The 25389-nt window shown below is 31.3% G+C and overlaps 5 protein-coding genes across 5 annotated transcripts; 2 read left to right on the top strand and 3 right to left on the bottom strand.

Moving 5' to 3' along the window:
* The first annotated feature begins 6024 nt into the window (after positions 1–6024).
* LOC148768646 (B-cell lymphoma 6 protein) lies at positions 6025–6321 on the top strand. Its single transcript, XM_088821310.1, has one exon. It carries the CDS (start codon positions 6025–6027, stop codon positions 6319–6321), a length of 297 nt encoding a protein of 98 aa, XP_088677436.1.
* Positions 6322–11024: 4703 nt separating this feature from the next.
* Positions 11025–12170, bottom strand: LOC148768645 (uncharacterized). Its single transcript, XM_088821309.1, has one exon. The coding sequence runs from the start codon at positions 12168–12170 to the stop codon at positions 11025–11027; it is 1146 nt and encodes a 381-aa protein (XP_088677435.1).
* Positions 12171–12233: 63 nt separating this feature from the next.
* On the bottom strand, positions 12234–14230 carry LOC105973194 (PKS-NRPS hybrid synthetase cheA-like). Its single transcript, XM_088821308.1, has 4 exons — positions 14204–14230; positions 13101–13840; positions 12506–13012; positions 12234–12396 (listed from the first exon to the last, which is right to left on the bottom strand). The coding sequence occupies exons 1-4, from the start codon at positions 14228–14230 to the stop codon at positions 12234–12236; spliced, it is 1437 nt and encodes a 478-aa protein (XP_088677434.1).
* A 444-nt stretch (positions 14231–14674) lies between these two features.
* On the bottom strand, positions 14675–16541 carry LOC105951409 (protein GRAVITROPIC IN THE LIGHT 1). Its single transcript, XM_012974834.2, has one exon. It carries the CDS (start codon positions 16403–16405, stop codon positions 15137–15139), a length of 1269 nt encoding a protein of 422 aa, XP_012830288.2. The 5' UTR covers positions 16406–16541; the 3' UTR covers positions 14675–15136.
* A 2680-nt stretch (positions 16542–19221) lies between these two features.
* LOC105951407 (uncharacterized) lies at positions 19222–21264 on the top strand. Its single transcript, XM_012974833.2, has 4 exons — positions 19222–19541; positions 20517–20639; positions 20862–20981; positions 21057–21264. Exons 1-4 carry the CDS (start codon positions 19508–19510, stop codon positions 21119–21121), a joined length of 342 nt encoding a protein of 113 aa, XP_012830287.2. The 5' UTR covers positions 19222–19507; the 3' UTR covers positions 21122–21264.
* Positions 21265–25389: the final 4125 nt, after the last annotated feature.

Here is a 25389-nt window from a genome sequence, read left to right as displayed (position 1 = left end):
GTCTAATTAAACTAATTTTTCATTAATGATCATGTACATCAATATGCATGATAGTTTAATTACATCATAAATCTATACACAATCGCACATAATATGTACAAATTAAATAAACCTTGTTTTACATCATAAATCTATACACAAGATATATACATATTCATCATTATACATACACCACCAAAATTAATTGAAAGATAGATAATTCATAAAAAAAAAAATTAAAAAGATTGACAGATGATTTTTCTTCAGTGTAGTGATGAAGAATAATGAAACGTCAAAACGATTGAAACGTGAATGTCAGTAGGTTTGAATCAAGACCATATATAAATATTTGTCGTGGAATATTCTTAATTAATGTAAAAGGAATAATATATATATATATATATATATATACGTACAGGCTGCTGGCTGACACTGTTCTGGCGAATGAGCAGTGAGATTCATCACCGGCCACAGTCTGTGCTGATTGTACGTATCATATATCGATTTTAAACCGTTCTGCAAAACAGTACAAACTCATTATTTACTATAAAGTATCCCACCATAAATACGCACTCATTACCCTTTTTCTACACTTATATTTGATGGGCCCTTGCAAATAAATATTATATATTACTTGGCACTCTACTATTTTTAATTTTGACCAAAAAAAAAAATAATTTGTTTTTTTTTTTTCTGGTAAAATAAAATAGAGTAAATTACAAACACCCCCTGAGGTATGATCAAATTACAAAAAAACCCCTCTTGTTTGGATAATTACATCTACCCCCCTCAACTATGATTTTTTCTTACACCTCCACCCTTATGGTGCCAACTTCAAGATAATCATCGAGATTCCGTGAAATGTGCTCTAGTTTGTACTCGTTTTGTGTAAAAATACAGTTTTTGATGCACCACAAACTGATATATACAAGCTAAAAATCACATATTATGATCATCTTGCTTCATAATGTAGAGTTTGAATGGGATAAAACGGGTACAAAAGTGATAATATTCCATATAATCTCGAAGATTCCACTAAATTTGATGAGTTGAGGGGGTGGTTGTAATTATCCAAACAAGAGGGGTGTTTTTGTAATTTGACCATACCTCAGGGGGGTGTTTGTAATTTACCCAAATAAAATACAATCAAAATACTGCTGAACTTATTCAAGCTCATTATCATTGATTTTTGTATGGCTGAATTGAAAGAATAATTTGATAAATAATAAATATTGTATTTAGAATATAAATATTGCTGCCTGCCATTTTTAAAGCCCAATCACTAGCCACTTTTTAAGTTGGCCTCTATAACAGAACATACAAAGCCCATATACATCAGGCCCAATTATAGAAAGTAAAAATATACAAATTAAACTAAATAATTATTTTAAACTTTTAACATAGGAAGCGATTCGACTTACATATATACAAATCAATATTCATGTACAAATGTACAAATATGTGTACATTTAATAAATGTATACATACATGACTTTATAAGATCCGCATGTAATTAATTACTACTAATTAGTACTAGAATTATTCATAAAAATTATTTCCTCTATTCCATAATAATGATTTTTAAAATATTTTATTTTATATTGTCTGTCACTTTAGATTTTCAATACTTTATTAAATGTATTAAATGTCACTTTAGAATTATAAGTATTAACTCTCTCTTATCAAGAATCATTAATCGATTAAGGTTATTTTAGTCTTTCTTATGTATTTTTCTCCTAAAATCGAGACATGCAAAGCTAAAAAGTACACTTAATAAGGAACGAAATGAGTAATTGATTATATCATATGTAAAATACATTGTACGCACCAGATTAATTATGTTGCGAGGTGTCAAAAGGTACTAATGACTCGAAACCATGCATAGACAACTTTTCTTCGTTCTATAAAGAACGAACACACAACCAATCAGATACGTCAACAATATATAAATATATAACTCATTTGTGCAAACTCAACTTAGAAAATGTGAACTCAAATACTTAACTCCATATTCCGTTACTTATCAATTACGTCACTCTTGTGAACCAGAAAAATCGAAATTTGAAATATAGTGGATAATATATCGAACGTCGTAGAAACACTTTCGCCTTCATAATAAATTAAATTAAATAAAAAAAATATATATATTGTGTGAGGGGATGAGACACATAATCCGTGAACATGGTGATTGGTCCATGGCCCTAATGTACTTGCCCTCGCCGGCAACATCACCTCTCTAACCCCCTTTCATACCGACAATTTCCCCTTTTTAATTAACTCCCTACACAAAATTGTTTTTTTTTTCTTTTTTCATGACTAATTATACACACACATGCTTAGTACAACTATTAATGCATACACATATCTATATATATAATATAGAGTACAAGTCAACTATGCGGACCATACCTATGTCGTTTGTGTTACGACAATTTCATGAAAATTTGAGATATTGTTGTTAAATCATTACTGTATTGATAATTGATTTGATAAGACAACAAAACGAGCTGAAAAAAATCAAAAATAAATAAAAATAAATATCTAATTCAAATTAGATAATACACATATGACAAACTATTGTTTGCAAACGATAAGAAAAAATAAAGGAATAACTATTGTTATTAATGCACTTAAAAGTTCAGAGAGCAATTTGACGTCCTTTGGCGCTTTGATTGAAGAATGCCGTATCCTTGTTAATTATTTTGATTCTTGTATATTTTCTTTTGTCAAACGAAATGGGAATTGCATTGCGCATACAGTAGCCCATCTTAATGTAGATGATTATTACGAAGATGATCATCTTCCAACTCACTTGGCATCATTTGCCTAATAAAATAGTTTCACTTTTGTTCAAAAAAAGAAAAAATAAAGGAATAAATAAAATAAATTAAATTTGTTTTGCTAAACTGAATCAATTGGCCATGCTGCGTTCGTCTTATGTGACAGAGTCGTTGACTTTAATTCCTCTTTGGAATAAAGATGTATTAAAATTAGAAGCTATTCAACTTTGGACATTATTATTATTATTATTATTATTATTATTATTATTATTATTATTATTATTATTATTATTATTATTATTATTATTATTATTATTATTATTTGGGCATTAGCAAATGATGATGGGATGCATGTTTCTTGTACTACTAGAGATGTGGTAGTTTGTGCCTACCCACAATTTTATGCACCTTCATAATTAATTCCTCAACTTCCTAAGTATTCGACAATAAAATTTTAAAATAAAATTAAAAATTTAGGCGCCATCATTAATTCCTTAACAAGGAATACTCACAATTACTCACCAAACCCAATGATTCATGCTGAAATAGTCAATTGATTCACATAAGCAGAAGATTTAAGGTCAAAAGGGTTTTGAATGTGAGAGTTGCGTGTTAACATTATCCCTCTCTCTAACGACAAATATATATAAATATATATATATATATATATATATATATATATATATATATATATATATATATATATATATATAACATCAAAAGCAACGGTTTGAAGCACTGAATGTATTTCAGAATTAACATCAATTAATATCTCCCATCGTACAACGAAGACTGTAAGGCGACACCGCAAAAAGACAACAAAAACGGAGGTACTGCAGAGAGAGAAGAGGCAGAAGAAATGAGAGAGAGATTAAGGTTAATGAACTCTTTTAGATTACTCGATGAGTGGTCGATCAAATTAGTTAGGAAAAAATGAGTGGTCAAGATCATCTGGGCTTTCTTCAGTCTAAAATGAATCCAGTTTTGAACTACATTTACGATGTAAATAGCATTGGGCCCGATAAAAAAATAATTCATTATTGGCCCAAAATCCTCACAAAATCACTCAAAAAAATAATAGAGACCAAATCTTATGTTAACCGTAATGCGGCTGCTAATTGAAAGTATATACTGCAACAGATACATGCTTAATTGCGTTTAATTAAGGGGAAATTAGGTGCTTAATGAACCAATAATAAACAAGACTGCCTATTTTTTGTGCATAAGACTAATTCGGGAAATGGTTATTCTAACAGATTCATCTAATCCTTAAGCATGAGATTAGGGAAATTGTTTAATGCATAATTTAAATACATTGTTAATTAATGTCAAGTATGACTTTTTAAGAAAGTAAACTAAACAATAATATGGCATCTTTCTTGATTTTATTCTTAACTACCCAACTAATATTCCCTTAACGGCTTTTCTTGACCTTGGTTTCTCTACTTGTAATTATAAAGGTTTGTTGGATTATTTTTATATGTGGCCGCAGACGATAAGATTAATTAATAAATAAATTATAATAATTATTATTATTGTATTTAGAAGAAGCTATATGGGCTGCTTCAATTAAGCCTTGATGGTCCATATAAAACGTTAATTAAACTTCATTTGTTGTTATAAAATAAATCATACAAAATCATATGTGGGGTATTAAGCATTTGATTTTTTTAATTATATTTTGGGCCGGAATCAAATCATGACATCAAAAGCTATTTAAACAGTAACGAAACTGGCTCAACCGTTTTTTAATATTTTTAATATTTGTGCGCTATTCTGAATTGTTAATTAGAGTTGAATTAATAATGTTAAAATAGAAAAAAATATTGTATTTAATACAGTAATGAAAATATAAAGTGAAAATAAAAATATATTTAAAAGATGGTAATTATTATGCAATTGAGGGAGTATCTGTTATTTTATCAAAATAAAAAAACAATTTAATTTGAAGAAAATGCATGAATTAATTATATAATTCTTAAAGGAAAATAAAACGAGCACCATGATGGACAGAGCCATGTGATCGTAAACACAAGAAAGTGTCAAATTGCTTGCTAATATTTTATTCATTCACCAAAAGTAAAATAAATTAATTAATTAATTAAGTAATTAAAATATATAAAAAATCAATACACGCCATTTGCTGCGTTCTTGCCATTTGGTAGGACCAATTGGGTTTGACTTTACAAGTTTCCGTGACGGCATCCTTTTCTCACTGAAAATTAGGTGCTTTAATTTTCTTAATTAGTTGTAAATTTTTATTAATTAATTTATAAACCCGAAGCTAAGCCGACTAATTAGCGAATGTGTGATGGGTCCCACACCAAACACGGTCAGAATCAAAAATCTAAATCGTTGACGGTGCAATTAATTAAAAAAAATTAATATAAATTAGAAATTACTAAGAATAATTAGCCGGCTGCTTACGTCACTCGCCACCTAATTAACCTTCCACGCGGCCGCCGTACACTAATACTAGTGCCACCGTAAACATCTCTTTGACCATTTATACCAACATATATCTAATTTCCATTCAAATACAACTAATTTAATTTAATTTTTATATACATATAAAACATTCAAATAAAATTAACTAATTAGAGAGAGAAAAAAAAAGGGGATCTATGTTTCACAAGATCATGGGGAATACAATGCTACACCCGGTGATTTTCACCGGGTGGCTCTTTTCTTGACATGTGTCCTTTTTTATTTATTTTATAATTATATTTTTAAAATTCATTGGGCCATAACTGAACCCGTAGTGGGAATCTTATTAATTAGGGTGTCTGGTTATATTCACCAGGTATAGCATAGAATTTCCCCAAGATCATGGATCAAGGTCGAATATCTCGGGCGTTAATATGGTGTTGAATGCATTCTAAAAACTAAAATTACTCCGCATTTAATTCGTTAATTACCACGATTCCATGAATATGTAATTAATTTTAGAATGAATGTAATTTAATTCAATTTTATTTTATATAAAATATAGTTAATTAGGAGGGTATTTCCTTCAAAGTTCACATGTGGAAATTAGAACTTCAAATTTGACTTGGCCCAACTATATCTTGATCCCCAAGTCCTATTCCTTTGCTATTTGTGTATATATTTATTTATTTATAATTCAACCCCTAAAATCACTCTCCATTAATCAGTCCTCTCTATAAATATTAAAATTCAAGGATTAAACAAAAAAACTCACACAAATTCATTCTCTCTCTCTCTCTTTCATCTTCTTTCTCTCTCTAAAGAACAATTCAAGCAAATGGCTCAAAAAAGCACTCTGCGATTGTTTTTCGTGTTCGTGGTATTGTTTTCTGGCTTATTATCATCCACACATGGCCGGAAGTTATTGACGGACAACGTTCAAAAGAACAAAGCTCCGGCGGCGGCGGTGGACGAGAGGTTGTACATGGTGGCGCTTCCGAAGGGAACCGTACCGAAATCCACCCCAAGCAAGAAAGGCCACTCGGTCACCATCGACGAGAAGCTCGTCGCCCGCCACCTGTCCGGCGTTGACCGAATCCTCCGCTCCGTTCCTAGTCCCGGCATTGGCCACTAGCTTTTAATTTATTAATTAAATCATATTTCCTTTTTTATTTTTTTTTAATTCCACTCCAAATTTCTTGAGAATTTTGGAATATTCTTTTGTTGGTTCATGAGTTAATTAGGTTAGAGAAATTAGTACACACACGTGCGAAAGATGTATAGTCGTCGTCGTCGTCGTCGCGACCGCAGATTAGGGTACGTAATACTTACGTAGTCTTCGTTGTTCTTTCTCTTAATTCATTTTACAGATAGTACTTTGTAATAACACATACATATATACATCTTTCAATAACAATATATATATTGTCTGAATAGAGACAGTCATTTGTATGCATAGCTCAGGGCAATATGTTTCTATTTTTATTAATTTGTCGGATCAGATAATATTTGGAAAAAGCAATTCGTTTAGTTCATCATCAGATTAATTATAATGTATGAAAAGAAAGAAAACGCGTTTTTAGGACTTTTTTGCCATGTATATGTTGTCGGTTGCTTTTGTAAAGTGCGACTTTAAATTTTAAGTACTTAGTGCATGTCGAGGGCCACAACACATCCAATCAACGTTACACCTTATTTGCATTCTTTTTATTTATTTTTTTAAATATTTTTTATTTTTTTTTGAATAAAAAATAATTTTTATACATATGTCAAACCGCAAAGATATTGGAAGGAGTGGGGGACAGTGTTGGAAAGATACGTAAGAATTGGTGCAATATTTAACATGGAAAAGATATACTAATCAATGGTAATTTTATTATTATTAATATAGATATTGGAGATAAAAGTCAATCAATGAACAGAAGAATTAGGGTTATTTCTATGCTACATCAGGGTAATATTAAATGGGATGGATTTTTATTATTAATTTACACAGAACTAATATTGGTATGTGTTAATTTATGTGTATATGAATAATAAATATACATATTCTTTGTATTTCATCTGATGTAGCATAATATAAACTATACAACGAAGAATTAGGCAAAAGTCTGTTAAGAATCAACATCGATGATTAAGATTGAGAAATTAAAGTAGCATTAGTCTATCCTCTAAGTTGGACCGCTGGTCATGTCCAGAAATTCAACTTGTATTTAATTTGTTTATTATTTATTTTATTTTATTTTAATGTCTTGGCGTGAACTTGAGGTCTTCCAATTTATTATTTATGCTACATTATATTCTTTATTTATTGAGAAATTAAAGTTCATCTTTTGTTGTGTTAAAATATAAACAATTACTGTTGTAGTGCGTCAGAAAAAATAATGTATTAAAAGTTTAAAACATTGTTCATTGTTTATAAGGGTAAATTACAAACACCCCCCTGAGGTATGGCCAAATTACAAAAACACCCCTCTTGTTTGGATAATTACAACCACCCCCTCAACTCATCAAATTTAGTGGAATCTTCGAGATTATATGGAATATTATCACTTTTGTACCCGTTTTATCCCATTCAAACTTTACATTATGAAGCAAGATGACCATAATATCTTATTTTTAGCTTGTATATATCAGTTTGTGGTGCATCGGAAACTGTATTTTTTTCACAAAAAGAGTACAAACTAGAGCACATTTCACGGAATCTGGATGACTATGTTGAATTTGGCACCATAAAGGTGGAGGTCTAAGAAAAAATCATAGTTGAGGGGGTAGATGTAATTATCCAAACAAGAGGGGGTTTTTGTAATTTGACCATACCTGAGGGGGGTGTTTGTAATTTACCCTTGTTTATAATTTGAGAAACAGTAGCACTACTGCACTACTGTAGTTGCTCTAAAATATAGAAGTCGAGGAAAAATGTTTAATACATTTATTTCAAATTAATTACACACTAACTATATCTAAAGATGTTACAATTTCACCATCAAGTGCGTGCTATTTTTGCAAATTAATGAGTTTTGGACTTATAATATTCAACTCGTAATTTCAATTATATTCAATTTATACTAACTTGATCTATCATTATCAACTATATATATACTTAATATGCTATTAATTTCAAACAATACCATTCTAACGAACCCACCATTTTAAATGGTCCTATTAGAAAACTATATACAACTTAATTTTTTTAAAGTGGTACCACTATCAAAAATAAAATCTAATAGTGATATATATATATATATATATATATATATATATATATATATATATATATATATATATATATATATATATATATATATATATTCAATTTACACAATTACAATATACTTGTTGATAAAAAAAAAAAAGAAAAAAGAAAAAAAAAAAACTAGAATCTCAATTAAAAAATACTACAAATGTGAATTCTCAAATGAGAAAATATATTAGGGTAAATCTCCGAGAAATGATCAAATTACGAAAAAAAAACCCCTCTTATTTGCGTAATCACAGCTAGCCGCCCGTAATTTGTCCGAAATATTACAGTAAATGTGAAAAGCATTCATGGCAACCGACTCACCTACTGCGAAAAAATTCAAACAAATTTCGAAGCTGAACAAACCGCACGTGCCTGCGTATCTAAATTCTCATACATCATTTTCCAGGAAATATGTTCACGTGCCTAATGTGGAATTAAAGTGTACGATGAAAAAAAGTTATGTCATTTATTTTGTCACAATCTGTAGAATGTGAGACTAATTGATTACTAATCTGACTTTGTTACACTCCTACGTGCTACAAATATTTCAAATTTGATTTTTCGTTGAACAAAATGTAGAAACAACAGACAAGCCGATAAAATGTTAGGAGTGATTATAATATTTAATTATTTATTAGGATAATATTTTGTTACCGCAGACACGTTCTCAACACCTTTCTCCGACCAATATTCAACAATCTCGCTATTTTTTTTTTCTAAAAAAGCATTACATAATTAATGTGCCAATTGATTCAAAATTGCAATAAAAATTAACTAAAATGATAAATACAAAACGACTTTCACTAAATGTATGACTATTGTCATAAATTAGGATTCTTAATTCCTAGAGTTAAATTTGAAAAAAATCATCTAAATTTGAAATTGGAAATTAGATTTGCTTTCATCCAGTTATATTTGGATGAATTTGAAAAAAAATAAAAACCATGTAACTTGTGTCTAATACGTGGAATGAATCGAATTTTTGAACTGCCACGTGGAATGAAAATCAAATGAACCATTTAATTTCGCATTATATACGTGCACAAAAGGTTGATGAAGAAAGAAGGTTGAGTAAAGTGGTAGGTGAAATTGAATTGCCGATGATATAATGTTTATCTCCCAATTAATTAGCTGTCAAATTTGAATACATTGTTCGTGTTCTATTTCTTAGTCAATCAATCTTTGTCACTACCACCTTACTCTAAAGAATGTATTCGTGGAAATTGTTGTTTGAAATTTAGATTATCTCAAGAAAAAAAAAGGTGGTTTTTGTGATTTGGACATGCTATTAGTAATGATCTTATAACAAATTTAGGTCAAAACCATAATTTATCTTTGGAATTTAAGGTTGATTCATTCATTTTAAAGTAGAACACTAACTAATTAATTCTTCCAAAAAGTTATAACTAAGGAAGCCGTAACCAATTATACAAGTGAATTGAGTTCGAACACGAATAATTTTGTTAGCCTAGGTTAGGCTGCAATTGTCCGAGCGAGCGAGGTGCGGGTCTGGGCGACACACAATCGAATATCGTGGGCGCTTGTGTGTGCTGAATACATTATATGGCTCGAGTTTGCGATTTTCCTGGCACTAGTTGATTTTAGGACAACTATTAACGTTTGAGGTCATACAAGTGGTATCAAAACCAAGTTCACAAACTCGATTTCTCAATTTCACTCCATATGAATTGAATTCATGATCAACAAGGCATGGAGACATGATTTTTGAATCAACAATCCTTTGGTAATACATTGATGATTGTCATCTTATTTTATTACAAAGTTTGAGTCATTTTGATAAATTTGGATTTCACGAAAAATAACAAACGGAAATGGGCCTAGATAATAACTTGTGTATATGGGCATGGAATGAAGCCCGAAACAAAAAATATGCTGTTATAATTTCAATTTATTGCATTATAAATTAGGGCTTTTCGTGATATTTTGGGCTTCTTTTCAACATACAATTTAGGTTGAATTTCCCCAGCTACATTCAGCTGATTCTTGTACATGTAAGTTGTAACTCTACAAATTAGAAAAATAGATAACTGAAATGCTATTCATAGTGCGGTTTTTACCGGCTTGCAGTGCGATTTATTTCATTTGTAACTTTCCTAAAAAAAAACCAAATTCGCCCGCTATTTCGTGTATTATTACACGAAATACACTCAATAATTTCGTGTCTTTTCACACGAAATAGCGGTGTTTATTGTTATAGAACACGAAGGACGAAACTGTTAGATTAAAAAAAATCGTGTATTTCGTGTAAACGTACACGAAATGGAAGAACATATTTCGTGGAGTTTTCTACGAAATGGAAGACCATATTTCGTGGAATTTTCTACGAAATGGAAGACCATATTTCGTAGATTTTTCCACGAAATATGAAGTGACATTTCGGTAAATTCAGTACGAAATAACTAAAAATTCAAATACAAATACAAATTGAACTAGAATTCAAATGCAACTAAAAATTGAACTAGAATTCAAATACAACTACAAATTGAACTAGAATTCAAATACAACTACAAATTGATCTAAATTTCAAATACGAATAAAATTGAACTAGATTTCAGATACAACTACAAATTGAACTACCGACCAGACTTTAATTGTTCGTACAAGAGTAGTCGGGGTTTGTACGTTTTGAGTAAGTGCCTCAAGTTTTTAGCTCTATGGTGTACCCATGCCGGATGGATTGGTGGTAGTGGACTATTTGCGACCAAATTAACAAACATGAAATGATTGTTGTGCAATGTCACAACAATCATACATGATAAGTGACCACTGCCAAACATAGGAAGGTAAGTCATACTCCCTACTTGAGTCAAAAGTACCACTAATGCACTGTATCTGGTAGCAATGGCCAATCCCATTTCATTCATGTCCATCCAATAAGCTTGTGGACAAGGCCCTGAGGTCCAGTCACACTTGCGTATGACCTCAACGTATCCGGTACTGCCAAACATCGCCGTGTAGACACTAGCATGCTCGTATAACTCAATAAGCAACTCCCCTCTCACTTGCGGCCATCTTTCTTGATCCCCGTACACGGCTTGAGCAACGCACCGGTACCCACAGTTGCCATCCGCCATCACGTTAACATAATCTTGAATAAGACGGACCATAAATCTGGGCACGAAAGAATAAAAGTCGATTCCTTCATGTGCAGGTATTGTAGGGGCAGCAGATTCTTGTGTGGGAATACGAGAACCACGACCTTTCATCTTCGATTGAGGCGTTCCATCAGTGCTTCTCTCAACCTTTGTTTTAGGAATCTTTGCACCAGATGAGGTTTGGCGACCCTTGGAACCACACGACGACTTAATTGTCTCCTCATCAATATGATACTGCCATCCAGAAGGGTCTCTCTTTGTCGAGTTATTCTTTGGTCGTCCTTTGGTCTTAACAAATGATGGCTCGGACAGATGCGACGTAGACGGATAAACGATGCCACGCAATGAGGCCACGGCATTTATCTTACTCGTGTAATTCATCTTCTTCAAATTGCAATTCAGGTCATCAATCTGTCTATCCACAATCTCCTCGCGGTTTACTTGATACTCAGGTAGCTCCGAAGGCTCAACTGCCATGGTACTCCAGAATGGATGCAAGTCTGAAATGACGAACGTGTCATTATCTTCCATTTTCTGCACAATTTTGCACGCGCATGGGAGCCCATGAGTATTCCAAAGATAGTGTGTGCAAATACTCGGATCTTGCATCGCCGGGGACTCCATCTCTTCATCCAATTTCTCTAATGCCAGATGCGTAACATAACAAATCAAACCCTGAAAACACGGTCATGCTGCAGTATGCTTCCTTATCTTGGATGATAATGAAAAATCGCACTTCAGCTCACTAATTTGGATATAAACTTGGTCCCGAAGTTTGCCTTGCACGTTATCCAGACCTCCGGTCGAAGCATTTAACCAACCCTTCGCTGAAGAATGAGCGCTCTCCACCCTATCCAATTACAACAACAATCAGAGCATACAACGACAATCAAATTACAAAATAAATATTATTTTTATATAATATCTTTTATCATTTAAATAACTAAAACATGTAATACCTGTTGGTGCTCGTGTTGCCAAAATGATACACATTGCGAGTATAGGCACGAACAAACTTCTCCTTGTATATCAACCACGTATCATTCAAATACTGTATCAGCCTAGGATACCCTGCATACCGTCCAACAATTTCATTGTAATTGTAATGATACTCTTCTTCGGTTTCTGATTTCACCAGCTTAGCCCACAGCACACGTCGGAATATTAGACCTTGGTCCTTGTTGCCTCCCATAAATTTCGTCGCATTTGCCTCAACATTTCTGTTTATATGGAATATACACAACATATGATACGAAAATGGGAAGACATTTGGCAGTGCTTTCAAAAGACCCAACTCTCTGTCTGTCAAGATCGCATCAGGTTCGACACCATCTAGCAACTCTTTCAAACAATTCAAAGTCCACTCGTAGGTGTCTGCATCTTCATGCGACATAAATGCAACAGCAATTGTATAATTCCTCCCAACTGGAGTTATCCCAATTATTTCCAAAAGAGGCATTCCATACCTACAACAATGTTGTTTTTACATATTTAAACAATACAAGACATTAAAACACAATAATCATAATTTGAACAATCGTAATTTTTACTTACTTATTGGTTTTGTATGTGCAGTCCATCAATATAACATACGGGAACAACCGTAATAACTGAATAGATTCGGGACATGCAAACATAATATCTGTAATCGTGTTGCTCGTTTCACTATCGACGCGATGCCAATATCGATACTCGCCTTTTTGAAAGTTATGCATCATAAACTGAATAACAGTCATGCCCTCCATTTCCTCAGATTTAATCTTGGCCAACTCATTGTAAACATGCTTCATAGAGGTTTGTATCGTCGGATCATCTTTTCTCAGTCTATCCATGATCAGCATTGGCTTCACGTGAGAATTTCGCAATTCTTTAATTCTTGCTTTCTGTTGCGGAGTTATACGACTAGTCGTACCTTGTCCGTGAGGAAACAAAGTCGGACGATGACTATGCCTGCCATCGCTGACAGTCAACCGCCATAATTCATCAAACCTTGACCTTTTGCCAATCAATTTGAACGGACAACCACATTTTTTTGTTCCTGAGTTTCTAGGATCTTCCACATCGATATTCGTTTGTCGGCCATGTCCGTATTTGTCACACGTCATGTACTGTGCATTCTCCCTTCTAGACTGACAAATCAAACGGTGACAATGACTAACTGCAGTTTCTTTCGCCCAGTTGATTAATTCTTCCCTACTGCCGAACACAATATCAACTTGGAAGAAGTGAGAGAAATCTTCATATTCCTTTTTATCCAAAACCGAGGGATCAAAATACAAATTGTCGTCATATGGCTGCGTAAATACAAAAAAAAGGTTAGATACTTGCTCAAAAAATATTAATAACAATACTAGGTATTTCGTGTAAAATCACACGAAGTATATGCATACATTTCGTGTAATTTTACACGAAATGTATTCATACATTTAGTATAGTACTGCACGAAATGAATAACAAAACAGTTTTACTGCTATTTCGTGTGACTTTACACGAAATAATAGGTATAATTTCGTAGTATTGTACACGAAATGACTGGAAAACACGAATAAAGTGTTCATTTCGTGCAAAACAACACGAAATGACTTGAATAATTTCGTGATATTCTACACGAAACGACTGAAAATCGAAAAAAATCACACTAAAACGTATTTTTTTACCTCATTTACGGGATCGATGTTGGCCATCTTGATAATCGTTGGGTTTTAACTGATTTCTACGAAAACAAATCACGATCTACGAAAGTCGAAATATTTGGATGTTGAGAGGATTTTGTAAAAGGTTAAAGTGTTTTTTGACAAATGAATTATTTCGCACTGTAGCTGGAAAAAACCGCACTGATAATAGCAAGCCCCAATAGATAAATATATTGGGCGAATTACATCCACCCATAAGGTATGATCAAATTACGAAAAGACCCCTCTTATTTAGGTAATTACAACCAGCCCATCATCTTAAATATTTTTACATAAATTTATGTAATTCGGTTAGTTACTGAACCAAATCGTATATTTAGTTCGATAAACGGTATTAAATGATGGCGTACCGAAATTTCGCTTCGATTTTTACCGAATTCATCCTTAAATTTACTTATAGATTTGTCTTTTCGCAAGATAATACATAGTTGAGAGTGACTGTAGTAACCTAAACAAGAATAGTGATTTTGTAATTTGACCATAACACGACCTAAATATATTTTACATTTAAACCTCAACAAACAATTTCTGCCATTCACCGTTAAAAATATAAAAAATATGCACGTGAAAAAATAATTACACCTGACATCAGACAAGATTTAAGAAAAAAAAAAAAAAAAAAAACATAATTATGCCATGTCACATAGTATTACTCCGAAAACCAAACCCAAAAAAGCCCTATTTTCCCGGCAACCCGTGCCACTAAATTCTCCGTTTTGTCCAGCGGCCGCTTCGCGCCTCCCAATATCAAAATCCCAGTTGTTATTTCCGCGTGGGCCCCACTCGCCTCTTTAATGCCTCGCCTGCTCTTCGATTTGACTCGTCTTCGCGTCTGCTCTTCACGCGCCGCCCTTTCACCGCCGAGTTATGGTTTCAATTTTCAAAAGGGGTTCCTCTCTAACTTTTCGCCGGAAATAAATAAACCCGGCTCTGCACAACCGTGTTGCTGAACTTAAACCCCGGCACCACCGTAAACGCCACCCTCAAATCCTCCTCCGCCGCCGCCTCCTCCGCAACACTTTCCATGTACACCTCAGAGAATCTGGAATTCCGCTCCACCTGGAATATTCCAACTTCCCGATCAAACGAAAACGCCAAGCAATGTAGTACCCAAACCCTCCTCCCCATTTCAGCAAACATCTTAAAGAACTCACTCTCCGGCCACCCGCCGGAATCCACCATTTTTCTATATCTCAAATCCCCGAAAAACGAAACCTCCATTTTCGGGTGCACCAAATTCAAATACTTCAACTTCAAAAACTCCCCAAATAAAGAATTCCTCTCTCTCTTCAGAAATCGAACCCCATTCACCGAACCCATCTTCTTAAACTCCTCAAAGAAGAAATTCCGTCGCTGATTTCTCTCCCCAGGCAAACAGTGACCAAATTTTCCGTCGCAAAAATTAGGTTTATCAAACCCAGACAAAATTTCCCTGCAAACAAACGATTCAAACACAAAAACTCTATGATCCCTGTTCCTGAATACAATCCCAGGCTGTATTGCATTAACTGCAGCTTCAATATCCCAATCACCACACTCCATTTCACGAATCAAGAACTTCACAAAACTACGAACAGATCTCATAACATAGTTCAAAACAACTGTAAAATCATTTACACTCATCTCCGAAAACTGAACCCCGTCAAGAATCGAAAAAGATCCAATCTTGCTCATCCTTTTCTCATTCTTTTCAACGATTTCTTTCAATTTTTCTCGAAGGTGAAAAATCCGGGACTCTTTAATTTCAAGTTCGCTCTGCATTTTCCTCATGGTGATTTCGTAAGTCTTCATCAAAGAGTGCTGTTCTTGAATTTCAGACAGCATTAAAGTCACGTGGGGTGGGGAGGAAGAAGAAGAAGAATCAACCTGTTTCTTCGTGTACTTACGTTTGAGCTCCGAAAGCGATTTCAGCTCTTCGACGATTTCTTGATCCGCGGAGTTTATGCTGTCGATGTTGTAAGGCAGTTGGGCGGTTTGCAGAGCTGCGTAAGCTGCTTTGAGAGATGAAACGGAGGCGAAAAGCTTCGATACAAAGGCTTCCATGGCTGCTCTGTTTTTGTTGGCTGAGTCTGCTGCACTTTCTCTCTCTAAGTTTCCGCCGTTTTTGGATGTTTTCTTAGTTGGGTGGATGAATCTCTGAAATGTTTTGGATATTCTGCTTTCCATCAAATTCTTGATTTAATTGCAGAAATGAAAATTTTGGAAGAGAAGAAAGAGAAAGCTGAGATTTTGGACTCTGTTTTTGACTCAGTGGTTTAAGGCAGAGATTTTGTGATGAGTAAAGCAAAGATCTAAAGCGTGGGAAAGGAGGAACAAAAGATAAAGAAAAATTCCACTATTTTACATTATCGCTTAAGGTTAAATTACCAAAATACCCCTAATGTTTCGGTTATTACAATCGCTTTCTCAACTGTTAATCTTCTTACAGCGTCAAATTTAGAGTAATTTTCTAGATTATGTGGAATATTCTTCAGTTTGTAACCTTTTTTTATCATGTTCGAGCTTCACATTTTGAAACAAGATGATCGTAAAATGTGTCTTTTGACTTGTAAATATCAGATTGTGGTACATCAGAAACTGCATTTTTTGTACAAAACAGAATACAAACTAGAGAATATTCTACAGAATCTAGAAGATTCTTTTGGATTCGACACCATAAAACTGCATGAAGATTAATAGTTGATGGGGTGATGTAATTATACAAAGATAAGGGGTTTTTTCGTAATTTGACATTACTTCAGGGGTTTGGCCGTTATTTGCCTAAAAAATTAATAACAATAGGGAAAATATTTTATAAATTAAACAATTATAAGAAGCGCGTTAAATCAATTATATATGATATTTTTTTAGGAACCTAGGAATCTTGTTTAATGATTTTGAGATGGATTATAATTATGGGATGCTTGAAGGAAGCACTCAAGAATGGGGGTTCTATGATTTTGAAGTATAGTAGGTTGAGAACAATATAGCAGGTAGCATTTATTAAATAATGTGACTCACAAAGAATTTAGCCACAAACATTGAAAGGAACATAATCCAACAATGGAATCCACGTACCATAATCAATAAATTCATACATTATTGCTTTCTACTTATTCCCAAACATTTTAATATTAAATTATCGAACTAATAATTCAATGGATTTTTATCGTGTTAAGATTAAAAAAAATATTATTTAAACGAATTTATTAATTTATTGAGATTCTACTTTTACTGTATGTTACACTTTTAATTAGTATCTTTTTTCGATTTTATTTTATACGGCATATTACGGCCACCCCTGAGTAATGGTCAAATTACGAAAAACCCATTTATGTTTGGGTAATTAAAGCCACCCTTCAACTATCTATTATCTTACGAAAAGATCCCTCAAGAGATAAATTTTGGGATATTAATTCGGTAAAACATAACCGAAATTTCGGTATGCCAACATTTCAACTGTTTACTGGACTAAATATACGATTTGGTTCGGCAAATAACCGAATTATATAAATTTTACGTAAAAATATTTAGAGAGAAGAGTGACTGTAATTAACCAAATAAGAGTGGTATTCTCGTAATTTAATCATAACTCAGAGGGTGGCCGTAATTTACCCTATTTTATTATAAGATATATATTTGTAAAATCATGCAAGAATTGAAAATTGAACTTGGAAGAGAATCTCATGCGTAATTTGTGGACTTTAAGGTGTGAAATCTGCAGACATGCCAGAAACTAAAATTGAACACAAGTTTGAATATTTGAGATTAAGCAGCTGTTAAATCAATTTATTCTTCCTCTTTTAGTATTTTATCCTTAAAATAGATATATATAATTGCACTTAAAAAGAAAGGATGTAATAGATATATTTCCACTTTAAAGAACACTCTTTTCGACTTTAAACGTGATTTTGACTATTTGTTAGTCTGAATTTGAAAAAACTCAACATATGGAATTGGTATTTCATTTAGTTAATTTTTTTATACAAGTTGGATTCACGAGAGTGGATATCGGATAAGAAAGATACATTCTTGCATAACTTCGCCACCAGACATCCAATCAAATTGATTCAAATTGGATTATGGCTACAGTTTCTATATTTTAATTTTACCCATACCAGACTAGAAAATGGTCAAACTCATATTTGAATCGAAACAATACTAATAAAATTGAAACGACATTTAATATTTCGGTAAAAAGAATCAAAGAATTAAATAATCATGGGAAATGACTTATATTCCAAATCAAGAGGCTTGCACGCTTACACTTAATGTCCTTAAATTTCAAGATGCAACGACAATAATCATAATTTATTATGTTTAATTTATTTATTATTTATTATTATTTATTTATTAATTTCGTCTTCTCTTCTGTTACACTATTGCTGTACAAGTTTGGTGAATATTTTGATTTTACGACAAGCAAAACTAAGATATACAACCTAACGAATAAAGACATTTTTTAATTGTCTGGTGTGAACAATTGGGCTTGGCCCATAAAATCCAAATAAATCATCTTTCATCAAACTAGTTCATTTTAAATTAAATAGCCCATCATAGAATGATCATAAATAATTATCAACTAACTATATATAGAGATTATTCATTGCTTAAATATATTTATTTATTTATTATAACGTTAACATTAATCCCATTATTATTTTTAATTAATTAAATAATTAATAATTAATTTATATATTAATTAATTTCGTAAACATTAACCCCATTATTATTTTGTAACTACATGATTGCAATAAGCTAAATAGCCACAAGAAGCCCAGTTCTTGAAATAATAATACCCATTTCGTATATTGGGCCCATATCAAAAATAGTATTTTATATAAATTTCTCACTTTTTTTTCGATTATCTCATTTTTTTTACAAAAACAAATAATTCCTACTAATTCTTTATATTTTTTTTTCAAATAATTTTTTTTTTGGATTAATAATTTTGACGTGTACAAATCACTGAAAATAGTGGACTCACATCCATTTTAGCCCCCGAAAATAGAACAAGATTTCCTCACATTTAAAATTGAAAAAGAATAAATAAATAAATAAATAAATCAAAATAATAAAACAAACATACACTCACACTCACACACAGTTGTATTCAATCAGGAGAGAGGGAGAGGGAGAGAGAGAGAGAGAGAGAGAGAGAGACTCAAAATCAATTCGACTCTTTCTCCCTCTCTACGCATTAGCGTTAATTGATATTCATCTTTTTTTTTTTTAATTTTAATTGACTGGAAATCCATCAATTATTGATTGTGTTCGAGATTGCACAGTATGGGTTGCGCTGGATCGCGCGAAAAAGGAAACGGTACTCTTTTTCGACACGATTTTGACGTTTATTTATTTAATTTCTTGTATTAAATGATGGATTCTTCTCCAATTTGTTTTTGATTGTCGCATTAAATTATCTGTTTAATTTTTTTTAGGGTGTTCTTACGTGGTTCTCTGTTTCTTACGCCTGCTTGTATTTGTAATTGTTTAATTGTGGATTTACGAATTTTACTGAGTTCTAGCTCAATAGTTTAGTGTTTATTGTTTTAGGTTTTAATCCGGAATTTCTAGATATTTTTCATGATTTTTTTTTCGTATTATCTGATTGGTTTGGTTTCAATAACATATGAGAAATTCAATCTCCATTGTTATGATTCTGTTTTAGTTTCTTTTTTTTTTTTTTTTTTTTTGCTTTTTTGCCATTTTCCGGGTAAATCTTTGGTATCGAATTTATCGACATTTACGAGTATTCGTGTTCTTACTTTAATGTATGTGCTGGGAAACTATCTACAATTCGGATATATTATGCTTTATTTGCTGCTATGAAAACTATCCGAACAGTTTGACGTATGTGGTTTCGATTTGAGTATTTATACTGAGGAAAAAAAACGCAACGAATTCTCGTTCACCTATATTTTCCGACTTTACCGTAAAGTTGATCTAGCTAATACTGGATTTTCTATGGCAAATTTGATAATATCGAGCCAAGAGAGGAGTGCTCGTTTTATTTTCGTGAAATCTGTGCTGGAACTGTGCATATAAAGGACCAAAGAGAATGTGGCATTACCCGATTTAATTTCGGGTGACATTGAAAAATGATCGTACGAAAATGATGAAATTAGTGAAATTTAGTGAAATGATGACCGTACGAATATTTGATGTTGTTCTGCTTATACAAATATCTATGGTGTCTGTTGGTTATCAGTATAATAAAGAGGTGCTGAAATCGTAAAATTGTTCGGATACTGTGTGATGCTGCTTTCTTGATAGTTTGATTCCCGTTTTCTTCTAGAAAATTCTAAGAAGATACGGAAGCCCAAGGCATGGAAGCATACGGAAGCAATAACCAGAGCTCAATTGGTAAAGATGCGTGAGGAGTTTTGGGATACTGCTCCACACTACGGTGGTCGAAAAGGTTCGTTTTGAATAATCACAAGTATCGATTAATATTTCTCTAATAAAAAATAACCCTTTCGCAGTATCGTTACATAATATTCTTGATAATCATTCTGTGTGAGTATAAATTCTTAATTATAGCAAAACTTTCAGATTGCCATGTTCGGGTTCATGCGTTTGATTTTAACATGTAAATCACGGGGTTTTTTTTTTTTTTTTTTTTTTTTTCGGACTTTATCAGAGATATGGGAAGCACTTCGAGCAGCAGCCGAAGCAGATTTAACTCTGGCACAAGCAATTGTCGACAGTGCTGGTGTTATCGTACAAAATCCCGATTTAACAACCTGCTACGATGAGAGAGGTTTGCGTTTAATTTATTATCGCTAATTAATTTCTTGTTGTAATTTCGTTCTAATCCGAAACCTTTTAATCGCAGGTGCAAAGTACGAGCTGCCCAAATACGTTCTGAGCGAGCCTACAATTCTGATCCACGAAAATTGAAAAAAAAAAACCTGCGCAGACTGTATATTTCTGTAAATTCAGTTTCCGTTTGTCGTTTTATTTCGAATTTTTCATTACCAGTTTGCCGAACACATTTTGTCATTAACGTTTGTTTAATTAGTTAATCCTAAAAGGGGTTTGCATGTGATTAGTGTTAATTAATCACTGTTAGTGTAGATTAACGTGGGAATTAAGTAGCTTCAATTTCCAAGAGAGTGTTACTTTAGAACTGGACATGAATTTGCCTTTTAAAGTATGATGTTCTAAAAGCTAAGGAATCTTTTGGTAAGCATGACATGATTATTATAATAATTAAGATTTTAATTGCTTAGCAATAATTAATCAACTCATAGCCATCCAATGCAATAATGACACCTATGCACGTGTTTTTATTGATAATTCATAGGTTAATTAATAAGTAATTAGTAGTCTTTAATTGTAAGTTGTGCCTATATAAGTTTGTTATACTCTGCTTTTTAAGTGATTGTTTAACTCTAGTTTAGATACTTCTCAAATGGAATCTTTATTTCAAATCAAGATCTTATTGAAAAAAGTGTACTGTACAAGTACATCACTAACTTTTAAGGGTCTATAATTAATAATTCTATATAGTATACAATAATTGACCAAATTTTGAAGGTCCACAACTCGCGTGCAATGTATTTAACTTTATTATTATTTGTCTTTTTATTTATTTTTATTATTATTTTTTTTTTTCAAATTATTAGACAGGAAACAAACAATTATAATAGGGCAAACTTCTTGGAGTGTGAATTGTGATAATTGAAAGCTATCTATCGCATTCACAATCAGTGCCCGATTAGCTAAATTTATTTTAAACAACTTATAAGCTCTTACTTATAATAAGTTGTTGTTATTTTTATTTATTATAAGATTTTAACCAAAATATGGGGCTCTCTAGAGCTTATTTTTTGAATTTCGAAATTTTTTTAAAAAAAATTATCAAACACTTTTGATAAGTTCTTAAAATAACTTATAAGCTATTTTTAAGAGCTTATAAAGTGGTGAATATATGTACAATGGATTGAATTATAAGAATGTGTACCTGCTAAGAACTGTTGATTCACATGGCTAAACCTAGGCTGGGGAAAGCTGAAGAAAGCATGCAGACAAACACAACGGCTCCATAGTTGTACTTTTGAAGTTCCATCTGCGCTTCAGGGGGTTGTACATTTTGGAGAATATTCCGTCCCAAGAAAGGCAATTATTGCCACAACAATTACTCCATAATGTAATACACTAATTACTGTATTAAGCTCAATTAAATGATTACTGTAGCACCATGGCGTCAATAATTAAGAACAATTTTTTTTTTTTTACAGATTTGTGACTATTTTGGTAATTAATAATCCATAATGCAAAGTTCTTGAAATTTGAAACACACGATGTTCAAAGGCACAAAACGACAAATTCAAGCTGTCCATTTAATTTGACAGAGAATCCAATGGGATACGAGTTTAATTTAATTTAATTACTAGTATTTCACCCGTGCGTTGCACGGAGGTCAGTTTCACAATAAGAAAAATAAAGTTATGTAAACGACTATCTCTTTATAACAATACCAATTCAAGGAAAACAAAATGGAAGGAAATAAAAAAACAAACTTTATCTCTTAATTTAGAGTTGTAACATATAAAATTAAGTTATATATTACAAATAAGAAAGCATGAAGCGCGCAAAACACGATATCAAGATTAAGTGAAATCATTTAAAACATATGGTATAACTCTATTTTTTGAATTGCAATCTACTACAACATGTGAATCTTCTGCAAAATAACTAAGGTAACAACACGGTAGCAGAGAAGTAACACAATAGATATTCAAATAATTTGCAAGTTTATGACTAATGGCGTTCAATTAGTGATGCACATTACTCAAACAACAATAAAACTTATAAATATAGCAAAAGAGATATGATGTATATGCCACTATCAGTACTGGTACCAATGTTGATACCAATACCGATATCAATACTGATACCAATATTGTTACCAATAGTGATACTAATTCAATTAATACTGATACTCATACTAATACTAATACTAATATTAATACTAATAACATTAATACTAATACTAATACTAATACTAATACTAATATTAATACTAATACTAATTCTAATACTAATACTAACACTAATATTAAATACTAATACTAATACTAATACTAATGTTAATACTAATAGTGATACTAATACTAATATTGGTACAAATACTGGTACTAATACTAATACTAATACTAATACTAATATTAATACTAATACTAATACTAATACTAATACTAATACTAATACTAATACTAATACTAATACTAATATTAATACTAATACCAATACTAACACTAATACTAATACTGATATTAATATAATATTAATACCGATACTAATAATGATACTAACACAAATATTAATACTAATTGTGATACTAATAGTAATACTAATACTAATAATAATACTGATACTAATACTAATACTCATACTCTTACCAATACAAATATTAATACTAATAATAAAACTAATACTAACACTAATATTCATATTGATACTAATACTAATACTAAGAATAAAACTAATATTGATACTAATACTAATAATAATATTGATACTTACAATGATAATTATAGTGATACTGATACTAATACTAATACTAATACTAATATTAATATTAATACTAATATTAATACTAATACTGATACTAATACTAATATTAATACTAATACTCATACTCATACCAATACTAATAATAATACTAATACGTACTAATACTAATATTCATATTGATACTTATACTAATACTAAGAATAATACTAATATTGATACTAATACTGATAATAACACCGATACTTTCATTGATAATGATAGTTATATTGATACTAATACTAATACTAATACTAAGAATAAGACTAATATTGAGACTAAAACTAATAATAATATTGATACTTATAGTGATACTAATAGTGATATTGATACTAATATTAATACTAATAGTAATACTAATCTTATATATAAAAGAAAGAAACGTTGGGAAACCCTAAAAAACCCTAATGACATTTCTGTAATTATTTATTTTTAACTTTTGTTTTTTACTAATTTTAACTATATTTTCAACAATTATCAAACTGATAAATCGTGAAAAATACTTCAACCTCCTGTTTTTTCATAAATATATCCCAAATCATAAAAAATAAAGATAGAAATTCAATTTGTTAAATTGATTATTTTTTTTTTTCACTTTTAAAATTCGATACCGTGCATCGGCACGGGGAAAAAATGCTAGTACTAATTAATACTAAGACTAATACTGATACTAATAACAATAATAATTATGATACTGATACTAATACTATACTCATACTGATACTCATAGTAATATTATATTAATACTAATATTAATACTGATACTTACACTAATACTGATACTCATAGCAATATTAATACTAATACTAATATTAATACTGATATCAATATTGATACTGATATTAATACCGATACTCATAGTGATACTAATAGTAATACTAATACTAATATTGATACTCATATTGATACTCGTCGTACAATACTGATACTCATACTAATATTGATACTCATGCTCATACAAGTACTAACAATCATACTGATACTCATACTAATACTGATATTAATGTTGATGTTGATATTGGTACTAATATTGATACTAATAGTGGTACTAATATCGATACTGATAATGATATTGATATTGATACTGATACGTATACTCATACTGATACTGATATTGATACAAATGTTGATATTGATACTGATACTAATACTAATACTAATACGGATACAAATACTAAAACTGAAACTGATATTGGTACTGATACAGATATGATATTGATATTGATATTGATATTGATATTGATATTGATATTGATACTGATACTGATACCGATACCCATACCGATACTGATGCCGATACTAATGTCGATATCGATAATTATACCGATACTGATATTGATACCGATATTGATATTTAGACTAATATTAATATTAATATTAATACTAATATTAATACTAATACTAAAACTAATATTAACACTAATATTAAGACTAATATTAATACTAATACTATTACTAATATTATTACTAATACTAATATTAATACTAATATTAATACTGATATTAATACCATTTCTTATACTAATATGTTAATATTGTTAATGTTAATGCTAATGTACATATTCTAATTCTAATACTAATTTTAATGTTAATGTTAATCTGGATATGCT

This window comes from Erythranthe guttata, chromosome 8 (assembly GCF_056151865.1).
Source record: "Erythranthe guttata isolate IM_541 chromosome 8, IM_541, whole genome shotgun sequence".
Lineage (NCBI taxonomy): Eukaryota > Viridiplantae > Streptophyta > Magnoliopsida > Lamiales > Phrymaceae > Erythranthe > Erythranthe guttata.
The sequence above is the reverse complement of the archived record's forward strand: the minus strand, read 5'-3'. Positions and strand labels throughout refer to the sequence as shown.